Source organism: Astatotilapia calliptera, chromosome 20 (assembly GCF_964374335.1).
Source record: "Astatotilapia calliptera chromosome 20, fAstCal68.1, whole genome shotgun sequence".
Taxonomy (NCBI): domain Eukaryota; kingdom Metazoa; phylum Chordata; class Actinopteri; order Cichliformes; family Cichlidae; genus Astatotilapia; species Astatotilapia calliptera.
The window spans coordinates 11,634,291-11,648,076 of NC_137441.1; the positions used below are offsets into that span (position 1 = coordinate 11,634,291).

At 39.9% G+C, this 13,786-nt stretch overlaps 1 protein-coding gene across 1 annotated transcript in view; it reads right to left on the reverse strand.

Annotated features, from left to right (window-relative positions):
- Positions 1–13,786, reverse strand: part of adcy6a (adenylate cyclase 6a) — a 52,795-nt gene that overhangs the window by 13,430 nt on the left and 25,579 nt on the right. Inside the window, exons 4-9 of the mRNA XM_080295582.1 lie at positions 5,760–5,909; positions 4,038–4,159; positions 3,267–3,378; positions 2,917–3,044; positions 2,629–2,787; positions 1,986–2,127 (exon numbers count right to left, since the gene is read on the reverse strand). Coding sequence (XP_080151708.1) covers positions 1,986–2,127; positions 2,629–2,787; positions 2,917–3,044; positions 3,267–3,378; positions 4,038–4,159; positions 5,760–5,909 — 813 coding nt within the window. The remainder of the gene's footprint in view (positions 1–1,985; positions 2,128–2,628; positions 2,788–2,916; positions 3,045–3,266; positions 3,379–4,037; positions 4,160–5,759; positions 5,910–13,786) is intronic.

Consider the following 13,786-nt stretch of genomic DNA (forward strand, 5'->3'; position numbering starts at 1 on the left):
TACAGAGATGCAGGTTAGCTTCACTGGCAAATCTAAATTGATTGTAGGTGTGAATGCAAGCGTAACTGGTAGACTGTCTCTGTTTTCGCCCTGCAACAGACTGGTGGGTGTATCCTGCCTCTTGCCATAAGACCGCTGGCACAGCCTCCAGTCCACCATGATCTTAGGTTGGATAAATGGAAGAAAGTGGAGGGATGTGTTCCTGTGCTCATGAATACAATGTGGAAAGAGGAGAAGCTGAAAGTAGGCGTTTGGTGAAGGGACGTGTTTGTTTGCGCCTTTTGATTTTGAGACTATAGATATCAGGGGAAATCCAAACTGTGGCCATATTTAATTGTGTTCTTTTTTTGTATAATGTTTCATCTTATCAAGCTATTTTGTCCTTTCTTATTGTATTTTACTCAATTTGAGCTGTTTTACAGGTTATGTAATGTTTTAGCCAGAATTCCCCACTATATTTTATCCTATGTCATCTTACATGTTCCTCTTGGATTAGCGGGAGGTTGCTGTTTTTCCAGCTGCTGTATTTCCTGGATTATATTTCATATTTCAGCAACACCTGAAGCAACACACTCCCACCAACTCTTCTTTTGGCTTTAGAAGACAGGCCTGTTTTCTTTGGACTGATCGCCTGCTAAAGCAACAAAACTCCCAGTTTGTCAGTGGAATGGTATTCACACTGTATCTATTAAATCTATCTGGTCAAATTATGCCCTTAACATTCATAACTTTCATCAGACTTTCTGAAAACCTTGCCATTTAGACAAGCAGATGATTTTTTTACTCTTGAAGTTTAATTTCATGGAATTAGTCAACAAACTCAGAGCCAATATCGAACGTTGTAGAGTGCTGCCTTTAACTATGACTGTCAGGGTGAACCCTATTAAAATGGTGAGTTTACTGACTTTACTACTTTACCTACTTGTGGCTACAAGTCACACTGAAAGTCTAAGGCCCATCTACACAAGTCCAGTAGGATGGGAGGCCTTGGGCTTCTTCTTCCTGAGACTCTACTACTGGGCAGCCAATTCAAGAGCCTTTGTTTATTGGAAGTGGATAGACCAATCCAGTGATGCAAGCAATGAAGATATCCCCCTGTGGGTACACCTTGAGACCTCAGTTGTTAAAAATGCATCCTCTTACTCTGTTATTCTCCAGCGCTGCAATCACAGACAGGCTCCTAGTGTCTCCTTACATGTCCCACTATGGCATAACCATTCTTTTATGCCTGCTCAGCTGGATGAGGTGTTAGATGCAGGTAGATGCAGACTGTGACTCTGGCAGATGTGTTACGGACGAGCATCATTTCCTTTATACCAAATACGGTCTTCCAAATGAGCATGTATTACACATTACACATTACTCATTACTTATATTTCTCATTTTCTTACTCGTTACTTTACTTTCTTGTTACTCTGTGAAATCCCTGTCATGTTGACACATATACAGTACGACTCTTCTTTTAGTATTTATTTTTTGGCCCTACGCGATTGGCATGTTCTCCAGATGGACTGGACCATAGCTTGGTGATTTTTTGATGCTCCATAGAAACCTTTAAGTCTAAATCTCCATATACCTTTGCATATTAAATTAAGGTGGTGTTATTTGTTATACAGATGGAAGAAATGCATAAGTATAAAACAGATATTCAGGGTAGATCTAACAAGAGATGGGGGCCTTGTCTTCAGCGATACCAAATGAACTGTCACAAGCAGTGACCTCTACTTTTTCCTCAAACCAATAGGATGTTGAATTTTGTTTATTTATTTTATTTATGTTCTTGATTCAGTTTTCTTAATGGAAATACTGTCATGGCGGCCATCTGATCTCTATGTATATTTTTAGTGTGTGACGACCTTTTTGTTGGTCCCTTTCTGGTGGGTTTTTTTTTCAGGTTCGGCTAGAAAACTCTGACCAATGTCTCAATTTGGTGAAGATTTCCCCGCCTACACCTCTTATATTTGTGTGTATGTTTGTGTACTGACCCGTTTTTGGCTGCAGCCAAGGACCAGGAATGTCTCAATGCTGTTCTCCTTCAGATACGCATTCCTCTCACCTCCAAAACCTGGCTCCACCTCATAGTCCCCATTCAGATACTGCAACGTGGCCTTTGTGATGTGGATCCGCCTGGCAGGGACGAAAAGACCAGGAAGTGGCTTTATGTGGGGTGTTTATTTTTTTTTTGTTTTTCACATTAAAGGCATACACAGGGGGACAGCAGGCATATATTAATAGCTCCAGAACTGCTGCTGAACATAAGTCAGGAACATGTTAGAAATGAATGAAACAATTTCTTTTAATTTGTTGTAAAACAACGTTCAAGAGCGCAGAAAGCTTTTCAAGTCAAGTCTCAAAATGGCCTTATCACTTGTACTTCTTGAAGTTCAAATATGATATTTTCATAACAGGAGAGCTTTTAACAACCTCCGACATCAGTACGAACTGTACCACCACGGAAAAATATGAATTCCAGACATCAACAAATTATTTTTGAAGCAGTAGCAATTTAAAAACATCAAAACAAAACAAAGGGTAAAAAAAAATGATCGCAGTAAGTGGCCGTGCATTTGGAGTTCTTAAAACACTGTGATAGTTTTTACAAACTGTAAACGCTTCTCTCGCTCTCACCCTGCTTTGCCTCCCGCCTCCATGTGATTGGCCAGCGTGACATCATTGGACCACACATCAAACTGCCACTTCCTGAGTCCCAGCACGCCGCAGTGCACACGGCCACTGTGAATGCCGACGCGCATGTTAACGTTGACCCCTGTCACCTCACGCACCAGCCTGGAAAACAGAAACACACACAGACACACACGAGTGTCTCATCAGCAGTGGGAGGAATATGCAAAACACTGTAAACAACGCAGAAACAAACACCACATACAGGTGCATGTATACACTGTTTTTACTCACGAGATGGCCTCTATCATGTCAACACCCATCTCCACGCAGCAGTGGGCGTGGTCAGCCCGGGGTTCAGGCAGCCCGGACACGCAGTAGTAACAATCACCCAGAATTTTAATACGGAGACAATGATTCTCCTGAGGAAGAAAAGACAACAGGACAAGATAAAAATATAAATAAAAACACATATCCATACAGGAAGCACTTCATACTTCTCACCTGCTTTTAAACTTAAAACAAAGAAACACAAGAAACAGCAAAGGATAAAAAAAAATCCACTATCAACACTCTAAAACAACCCCTTAAACTGCCAAACTATCCCTTTTAGAAACAGACACAAGTAACGGAAGACTGCTTACCGACGCCAGTTTGTCAAAACGGGCAAAGAGCTCGTTTAGTGTCATGACCAGCTCCTGAGCCGTGCACTGAGACGCCAGGCTGGTGAAACCCTCGATGTCTGCAAACAGAATACTGAGGACGAGATGAAGAGGAGCAAAAACAAAACACAGTTAATCCTCGATCATGAGAGATAAAAACCTACGAAGCTGATTCAGTTTGATTTAGCTACACCTCAGCGATATACTATTGCATTATGTTACTATCAGGGCAGATGACCTTGAGAGAGGAAGGGTGTTTGACCTTAAAGCATCTGTGTGTGTGTGCGTGCGCGCGCGTGTGTGAGGGACCGAGTGCACCGTGTTTGCTCAGTGCTGTAATTGAATGTGTGCTGAAGCTTTCCATCTTTGGGGATTATCTTATCTTGGCTGCTGGTGATTAAGTATTCCCTCACTAGTGTTAATTAGCCTCCACTCTGCCAAACCACTCTACCGTCTTCTGACTCTGTGAGCGCGCTCAAACATGTGTGTTTTTGTGTTTATGTGTGCACCAACGTGAGTTAGCCATTCTTAGGATGAATTTATGGTATGATTTTGTTTATTTTCTCTTCATTTTATGGGATTAACAAAATCCTAACAGGCTTTTTAATGCTTTACAATGTCACATGTTTTTCAGTGTATCATGATATGACCTCTCTTACAACAATTATAGAAAAGAAAGACAATTTAGTAGCTAAAATCTGAATTCATGGGTTAAATGTTACGTTAGGTGTTGAGGCCACACGCCCGGCTGACCTGACATTGTCGTGTTTCTGGATATAGATCTTATGAAACATCATGTCTTCCTTCTTGGCATTGATGTCAGCCTTCATCTCCATGGCAACATGCCTCGGCAACACTGAAAGCAACAGACGTTCCTGGAAATCACAAAAAATAAACAAGGAAATGCAGATCTTGTCAGTCACAATTTTGTGGTTACATTTCTATATATGTGTTTGTGCCTGTGTTCTTATTATCCCATTATTTACAGAGACATTTAGAACTCATATCTTAGAGTGAGTAGCTCTGTGTGTTTGTGCTGTGGTAGAAGTCCAGATTTAGGCAGACAGGACGTGTTTTTTCTGATTTGTCTAACAAGTGTTGTCAGTGCATCCAGAGCCTGATATGCTGCACTTTTCTGCACCCCAGATGTTATCCTTAAACTATCAAAAATAAAAGGGTGCCCTTTCCTTTCATTATCATGAACATGTCGGCATTTTTCTTTCCATCGTTCACGGAGGAACATCCTGTCAGCAGCTGAAAATACTTATCCTATCCATTTGAGAGACAAAAATATGCTTTTTAGTCCTCTGGATTCAGTAGCATGAGCTAAAAACTACATTTGTTTGAGGAAGTTACTTATTTCATTAATTCAGTTTGTCTGTTGGCAGGAGAACACAAAGATTAATGGACAGATTTGCATTGAGTTTGCAAGTGAAATTTTTCCCAAGTTAGAAGCCTTAGACAGATATACATATATTTCTTTATATAGTTTTATATAAAGATGTCTTTTGTAGGACCCAGGATTCTGTCGGAGCACCACACAGGAAATGGATGTCGGCACTGAGCGTGTATTTATTGATACCCTGTTTTCTGGGTTGGTCTATTGATGCTGATCTCATATGCTTGTTGCTTCATTTTATGGACACTGTGCTGTGAGATGGTGCTAATTCTTGGGTTTAGAATAAAACAGCCACTAGAATGTACCGCTGTCATGCCTTTATAGTCTATTGCTTGTTATGCCTCTCTTCAGCCCTCCTCCATTGTTGATAAAGCCTTGGCTGGCTTAAGAGGGCCTCAACTTCCTGCTACATCTCATCATACTCTTCGCTCAAATGTTATTCATGCTATGAGCGAATTTAAAGCCATTTATTAATTTAAACATAACAACTGTTTCAAACAACTTTTGTGTCAATCTCTAGTTTTTGTTGCTGCTTCATACTGAACCACATATAGTTCACTTTAACTGACATAAATCTTTACAAAAAGAAGAAATAAATGGACTGTGCAGGCCGTACGCTTTCAGAAAGAGTCAAAACATCACTGCTTTCAATAATGAAACTGTTTGAGTATGGTGGTGTTGGTGACGAGCCCTCCTCCACACCAAAAGAGCTCATCAACAGCCAAACCAGGAATCAGCAAAGGTTCACATGCAGGTATATGTACTCATAAATGTACTCGTGTACATCTGATGTTCTTTTTCCTGGAGGACGTGCTTGTGTAAGTGATATTGTTCCAAGTAAAATGAGGGTGTTATATAGAATGTAGATAAACTCCTGACAATAAAAACGAGTCAAAGGTGTTTCCAGCGTCTTGGAGAAAGCAACCACCATGAATTAGGAGTGTCGCTAAATGTTGCAACATCAAGATCAAAAAGTTATGTTCATTTCTAGTCATTAAACACTGACACTGCAGAGAGACTCTTTGTGTTCTGTTGCAAATAAGTGCTGGGAGACAGAATTGTGTGTGCAGGTTTACCTGTTGTTGATTCTCCCTCTGCAGATGAAGCCGGGCCTGAATGTATCCTCTGGTCTCCTGGAAGGCTTGTCTCTGGGAAACCTCGGCAGGGTAGTGGGTACAGATGCCAATGATGTTGGTGCACAGGAAGATCAGGACATTAGCACTCACCTGGAGAGAGTGAATGGGGGGGGGGGGGGAAAGAGATTATAAAGCATTAGAAAAGAAGAAGGAAGAGGAATAATCAAACATGCACTAGCAACGCAGCTTTTACTGCTAGAAAACGGTCTGTATTAGGTACTTTAAGCTTTGTAACAGTAGCGGCAGTGATGCAAACAGACTCAGAGATACAGGTGTTCAACTTCACTTCCTTCCATAAAAGGACACAAAACGATAACTGACGGCAGGGTTTGTGTTACACTCATTGTAAGGGTGAAACTACGACACAAGCGGTGTGAGTTTCATTCTGCTGTTTACCTTTTTTGTCATTCTGACATTTCAGTTCTCTGTTTGTCTCAAGAGACTCAAGACTGTTTGTGCATTAAGGCGCCTTTACACTGTGGGCCGTGTGTGAGAGGAACTTGGTAAAATATTCCATCGTCAGTCCAAAAATAAAAGTCCTAAATCACAGACGGCCGGTTTGAAGCTTTGCCGACCAAAATCGAGTCAAGACAGATGGTTTCCAGCAGGCTTCAGGAAGTAACAGAAACACTCACATCCTGTTAGAGCCAATGCTGATTTAATAAAATGCTGGCTGTTTTCTGTCAGCTATGGAGTCTGAAATAAACAGTAAAACAACAAATTAAAGTACTATAGAGGCAAATAATTCAAACAAAAAAAGCATGTTGTGTACTTTTGTCATGTTTGCTGCAGGACAGATAAAAACAGCAGGCCAAGTGCAACCACTTGTTGCACTTGGCAAAAACATTAACACATAGTTAAAAATCAAACGAAGCCAGAGCATCATGTTTCATTCTGGCTTCGCTTCACTAGCTACTTGTGCTTTTTAGAGTCATCTCTGACTTTACTTTACTTCACCCCTACACTCCTGTCCGAACTCTCAGGTCATGTGACCTAAGCAGAAGCTCAGGGGGGACAGAGCAGTCAATTGCTGCCCCGAGGTTATGGAATAAATTGCCTTTTTGCAGTTAGACGGTGACCAACCATGACCTAAAACTTGTCTTAAAACACAATTATACTTCCTTAGTATTGAGCTACTGCAATATAGAGATCTTACTTCTTTTTAGTGGATGGTGGTTGTTTTTAATCTGCTGCGGTGTGGCATGTGATCTGCATGTGACTGATTGTCAGGGCTACACGTCCATACAGCTATTACTCTAAGATTCTTAGAAGTTCTTGTGCCCCTAAAGCCTCAGTAAAAACACCAACCTTCTTGTGATGGATGGTAAAACCCTCAATGTGTTTTGCAAGTAACAATAAACCGGTTGCCTCTGGGCGACCACTTTTTAGCTCAAATCAATTACACAGGTTTCCTGGTGGGACACAACCTGTCCCCTTGGTTGACCCCTTGGTTTGCCTGCACTAATTTTAGACAGACTGGTTGACTTTTTTTATTCCCAACATATGAATATAACAAAAATAACAAGATTGGCTAAGGGTTGAAATAATCAGTGTTTAGTTGATGACAATAGATTGCTTACACGATCACACAAAAACAATCTGAGTCCGTCTCTGTGCCTCATAGCTGGTGTATTCTGGTCCTATGTGAGAGCGAGATTTCAGAGAGTGTCATTTTGCAGTTGAATCGTCAGTCTGCAGCAACTACATCACTGTTTGTGGAGGAAGTTCAGAACTTCTGTTTCAGATGTTTAAGGTTCTGATTCGACTCTGAATGTAAGTACTTAAATCGAATTTCTGTGTATGTAGACGTTAACCGATTTGCTATTTTCACCAATCTGTCAGTTATTTGCAATATTATCACAAACAGATTGCATGTAACTACCAACTGAACCTCATTCAATCACAAAATAATAGCAGATTGACTCCATCGTATCTTAGTCTTGACACATCAAAGTCCCTCTGAAGACAGCAGCTGACTGCAAGTTGCTGTAGACGTGCTCTTTAAAGACTCTTTAAAGGTGACAAGGTCACATATTAATGGTTGAAATAATTTTGGTTGTGTTGTGGTCTCCAAGCACCGTTTTCATTAGTGCGACTGTAGCATAAATAGATCACAAATGCTCATAGCGCAGATCACAGATGGAATATAGTCCATAAAATCTGTAATCTGTAACATAAATGCTCTGAGCAAATGCCTGCTGATTAGAGGTCTAAATGAAATCTAAGTGGTACTCTTCAACCTGCCCAATGGAAGCACACGTCTGTTTTTTTAACATAACGTTTGATCGACAGTTTATTTGGTTGCGAAATGATTGTGATCAAACTGCTACACAGCAACCACTCTGCAGGCAAACAGACTAGTATTACTGGAATAAAGGCATCATTATGCTGTTCCTGTATGTCCACATTTAAATGATGTTTCTCATAATCGTGAACAGACTATTTGTATAAGCCTTTGGATAGTCAAAATCCAATCTCTGTACAGATGCCTGGAAAAGTCATCGTCTGCCACCATGTAACATTTATTAATAAACAGAATAAACGTTACATGGTGCAAATTCAGACCGAATATGAACTAGGACTTAAACAGATTAGAAGACTGCTTCTTCTGAATATTTATATTCATTTCATATATATTTATTTTTAAATAATTTCTCCAAAACTAGTAACACACACACACACAACCCCGTTCAGCTATCTTAGTGAGGACCTTCATTGACATAATGGTTTCCCTAGCCCCTTACCCTAACCATTAAAAATGAATGCCTAACCCTAACCCTTACCCTATACCTAACCATAACCTAGATGTAACCCTGACACTAAAACCACATTTTGAGCCTCTAAAAGGCCTTCAAACTTGTGAGGACCGGTGAGTGCGTCCTCACAAGACAGCTAGACATGATTACACACACACACACACACTTCCTGACAGGAAATGGTCCTGATTGTGGGATTTGTTGTCCCCTCTACCCCTCACAGCCCACTGACCACTTATTAATATTTGCAGCTTGGCTGTGTGCTGCTATCTTATTTTGAAGTGTTTGTGGTTTAAAGCGCTGCTGCCATGGGATAACCCCCAGTATCCAAAAATAATAATACAAATGTGCCCAAACGCATCATGGGGATTGCTGCTGACCCCACATAAGGCCACTTCCTTCAGAGATGTGCTCTTGTTTACAACTTAAACGTGACGCCTCTCACGGTAGAGGATACACTTAGACAGTAACAAAGGTTGTCTGTGCACCAGAAGGAAACCCAGAGATGATACATCCTGCATCAAATATCAACAGGAGCAAAGAAACAGATTTCAGGCCTGTAAAGTGGAAACTTCAATCCAAAATATTTTGTCTGTGTTACGGAGCGGTTTTTAACAAGGAAATCTGCTTTCCAGTCCTTCTGCTTAGTGTCTTTCTGTCACCAAGTGTATCACACACTGACATCTTCTGGGTGGAAATGGAAATACACAGAGATACTTTGTGCTTCAGGTAATGCTTTAAACATACCTTAGAAACAAAAAAAACAGACAAAACAAGACCATGAAAGAGCAAAGACAGCACTTTTCTTCAACTATGTAATAGTTATTTTACACTTACTTTGACCCTGTTCTTTATTTTATCTATGCAAACACATAAAAGATTCCTTATTAAAAGCTTGTTTAAAAACAAAACATAATAGAAGTCAGCAAACCTTTGTGCACTGTTAGGTATTTTTGGAAAACAGTTCAAGAATTTAGGCGCTCCTGAGTCCCGTGTTGTCATGGTCTCTGTTTTAATTGTTGGTTTAGTTGTTTCTTTGTGTTTTTATTTACTCCTGCCTTTTGTGTTGCTACCCCTCTGTCATTGACTTGAGTGTTTCAAGTCTCGGTGTTAGTCATTTTCCCTGCGAGAGGCTCGCGACCTGTTCGGGATTCACCCTGAACAGAGCCCTGAATTTGATAAGCAGAAGATGGATGGATGGATGGATGGATATTTTTGTAAATGATGGAAACTGTAAAACCACAACAAGACATTTAGTGTTATAAAGTTAAGATAAGGGTTATAAGCCAGAAGCAGCCATTACTGAGGTTTGGAATGCTGACTTGGGGATCCAGAGACCTACCACCATGCTCTCTTAGACTAAAATTCATAAATACTATTGTGCTCAGTATAGTTGTTGATACTGACATCAGTACAGTCAGCTAAAATATTTTATATGCTGCAAGACCATCAGGAAATGATTTTCTGTTAGTGACATACAGAAAACAGGTTTCTGGACAGTGGTCAAGCTGTCACTAATAGATTGTTACAGCCTCCACGTCTCTAAAAACAAGACAGGCCCTGCAAAAACTGGAAAAAACATAACAAGATTTGGTTTAAAACCTATTTTTTCCAAACCCTGTGATGGACTAAACCAATTAATTATATTATGGTGAGAAAAATAAGAGCCAGAATTTGGATTTTATGTGATTTTATGTTCATATTATTGAAAGTAAATAGAGAGATTTTACATTACCTGACTTACAACAAGGCTAAGACTAGGTTAATGCTGTACAACGAGCACCTTAGGCCTGTCATAACACGTGGCTCGGTTTTGGAAATGCTGCTTCACAGCACGACGTGAATTAGAATTTGTTTGGTTAACGGACTCGGTAACCCAAAAGAGATTCTTAATCTCAAGACTTTCACTTGCTGGTTAAGTAAAGGTTAAAAGAGTCTGAAAACACATTTCTGCAAGAACTTGTTATCCTTTAATGTTAAGCAGTGCCTTTAGGGTGTCCGTTTAGCTCACTGAGTTGAGCAGGTGACCCATATGACGTAAGGCTTGGGTTTGAATCTGCCCCGAGGCCGTTTACTCTGTGCCTTCCCAGTTCTGCCTCCTCTCCACTGTCCTAACACAATAACGTCTAAAAGCCCCCCCAAAAAAAAGAACCTTTAAAGGTACAGCCAGATAGCTCAACTTTTGCAGCTTAATAGACTAGGGTCGTTCACATGTGGAAACGGTACTTTAAAGTTAATGCTGGGAATCTTCAATCTCGTTTTCCAAAATTATAACACATTTTTTAATCCCATTCTCAGACAGGATCGACTATTCCTCCTCATAAGTGGTTTTAATTTCTATCCTAATTTCTGAAGCGTCACTGACTTCTTTAAACATTCTGCACGTTATGTGTTTGTGCATTTCTTTTATTGCGGCTTTATGATTTGTTTACAATTTGATTTCTTTCTTTTTTTTTTTTTTATTTAATTTTTATTTAAGTGTACAAATTGAGAGTACTTGCTAAAAAACAGAACAGCCTGTCCCAACACTGATCAAAAGAATCATGCTTAAGTAGAGAGTTTGCATGATTAAATATATATATATATAAATATATATATTGCAGCTGGAAAGTAATTCTAAGAATAGCAGCAGAGGATTAAGGTAAGCCAAGGTGACATAGTTTACAGAGCATCACAGACATGAGAATAGAAGCAGATGGGTAATGGGGACAGGAGTTTAAAAAGAAAGTAAACACGGGGCAGGGCAAAACAAAACAAACAAAAAAAGAGAAAGAAAGAAAGCACATAATGGATAACGCAGATAAAACTGAAGAATGACAGATGTTGAGGGGAGGAAGGAAATTAGTGGTTAAAACAGAAGCGGCATGAGGAAGGAAAAAGACAATGTGTGGATGACAGGAATAAGAAGCGTCCCAGTAAGAGAGGGAGGGAGGGAGAGGACAGATATGGGCCACAGTGACATTAGGCAGATGGCTCAGAGCGCTCAGCTCTGTTTACATTACTCTCACTGTTCAAGCAAAAACAGGCATGAGACAAAAGTGAAACCTGCAGCACGATGCATGTCTGCAGGTGAGAGCGGCCCGTCGGTCTGAACGTGGGTGCAGCTGAGACTACATACGAGTAGGTCTTCTTTCCAATATTTAATGAGCTGCAGTATTTATCTGTTGAGATCCATTTAACGTCCGCATCGCACTCCAAGCGTCTGAGCGTGCAGCCTTCAAACTAATTGCTTGCTTTTCTCAAGAGGGCACAGGCTAGTGCGTTTACAGAGTACACAGTAAAGACCTGTGTTTACGCAACAGCACTCCACCTCTTTAGCAGCTCTGCTTGGCAGCGTTTACCTGCTACCTGTAAAAGGCCACCACACCTGCTCGTGTCCTCTAAGTTCAACAACACCCTCATTTATCTAAGGGTGTCACTTTTCCCAGTTTAATCCGGCGCCATTATAATCTCGCCACTACGCATCAGCAGGTGAGATTCACGACTGGACTGAATTACCAGCTCGGCTTACAGCCCACTATAAACGTTATATTCGGTTTGCGAAGACCGAAATGTATCACGTCACTGGAATGTCATATAGTTTTGTTTTTGCCATAAAAGCAGTTGTCATTTTCCCGTGGGTGACATGATGGAAGCAGCCGGCCAGTCTGTGGAGAGGACCTCAGCCTAATCCCTGGATATCAAAATGGCATTATGTAAGAGCTGCTCAGATCTACACAGGAAAGCCAAAACAGCAGTAACACTGGCTATTCTACAGCATAGATTAAAATGCACTTAGTCACAGAAAGCCCCCATCAGCTTACAAAGAACACGAGGGTATAATCAATAAATGATTAGCATGACTGTATGGATGCATTGCTGAATCAATAACAACCTTAGTACAAAACAAGTAGGGTGTTGCTCTCATATTAACCTCCAGAGTTAATATGTAAATAAAAAAAAGACTGCGTAATTATTTATCAGTAATAATCTAAATCTATTTTAAAAAAAAATTAATTATTATTATTATTAATAATTATTATTATTATTATTATTATATATTAAGTTTATATTTATTGATTATAAAAGTACATTTTTTGCTATGATAGAGGAGTGCTTAATTAAATAAATATCAAATATGGCTATGAAATTTTGGAAAAATGCAGAAAACAGTGCAATATTAAAGAACAACAATATTAAAGATCTACTGATGTCAGAACATCTGTAAAAACTAATGCTCTTAAGTTTGAAAAATTCTCTCATGTAAACATCAAATGGCTTCAGCTAAGAGTCGGACCTATAGCTGATAAAGAAAGACTTTCATCTTTTAAAAAATAAGCTTAAATTCACTTATATTGAAAAAAGAAAGACAAAATGTAAAAGTGAATATGGTTACAAACCTCATTAATTACTAAAGAAAAGTAAGAATTGCTGTCTCTGCTAAGATGATGGCTCATAATTATGATTAAAATTAGCTGCACTAAGCATTTCAACTGCAGCCTCTCAGCAAGGGATTAAAGTCCGTAGGAGTCGTCCTCTGGGGATCACGAATGTTTGTACAAAATGTCATGGAAATCCATTGAAAAGCTGCTCGCATTTCCGTCCCCAGAGCCACGCAGCCAGCAAGGCTAAAATTAAACACACACACACTAAACAAACAAAGTGCTACATTTGTGTCTTCACTTGTTCTGTATGTGTAAGCATTTGTCACAACAGCAACGCTACACCTTTTCTTCTCCTCCAATCAAAGCGAAGCTCCAAAGCTGCCAGACGAGCAAGCGAGAATAAGAGGAGGGGGGGGGGGGGTTAATGGAATATCCAGAAAATGTATTTATAATTTCTCTCATCCTTTTATGATGGGTTCAGCACGGCGGCCATTTACTTTAACAGGAAGTCTGCGGTCCTGACAGCGAGCCTATAAACATTGACTTTTAAGGCCATCGGGCCCCTTTTCAGACTGACAAAGAGTGTTCTTTAAAGAGGAGAGAGAAATGCGTGACAATACGGACAAATGACATGTTTGAAAGTGTCCAATGAGACTAAAACAAATTTAGTGCAACAGAACGGCATTATTTAAAACAGAAACATTTTTACATTAGCAATTGATCACACGGTTTCAAATCCAGGGAAAGGGATCTCTTGTAGCTGCTCAGCTGCACACACATCTCTACGAGGGATTTAAATGTTTTTTTTAGCTTCAACTTTGGTTTACTTCACTGTAGCAGGAAGCTG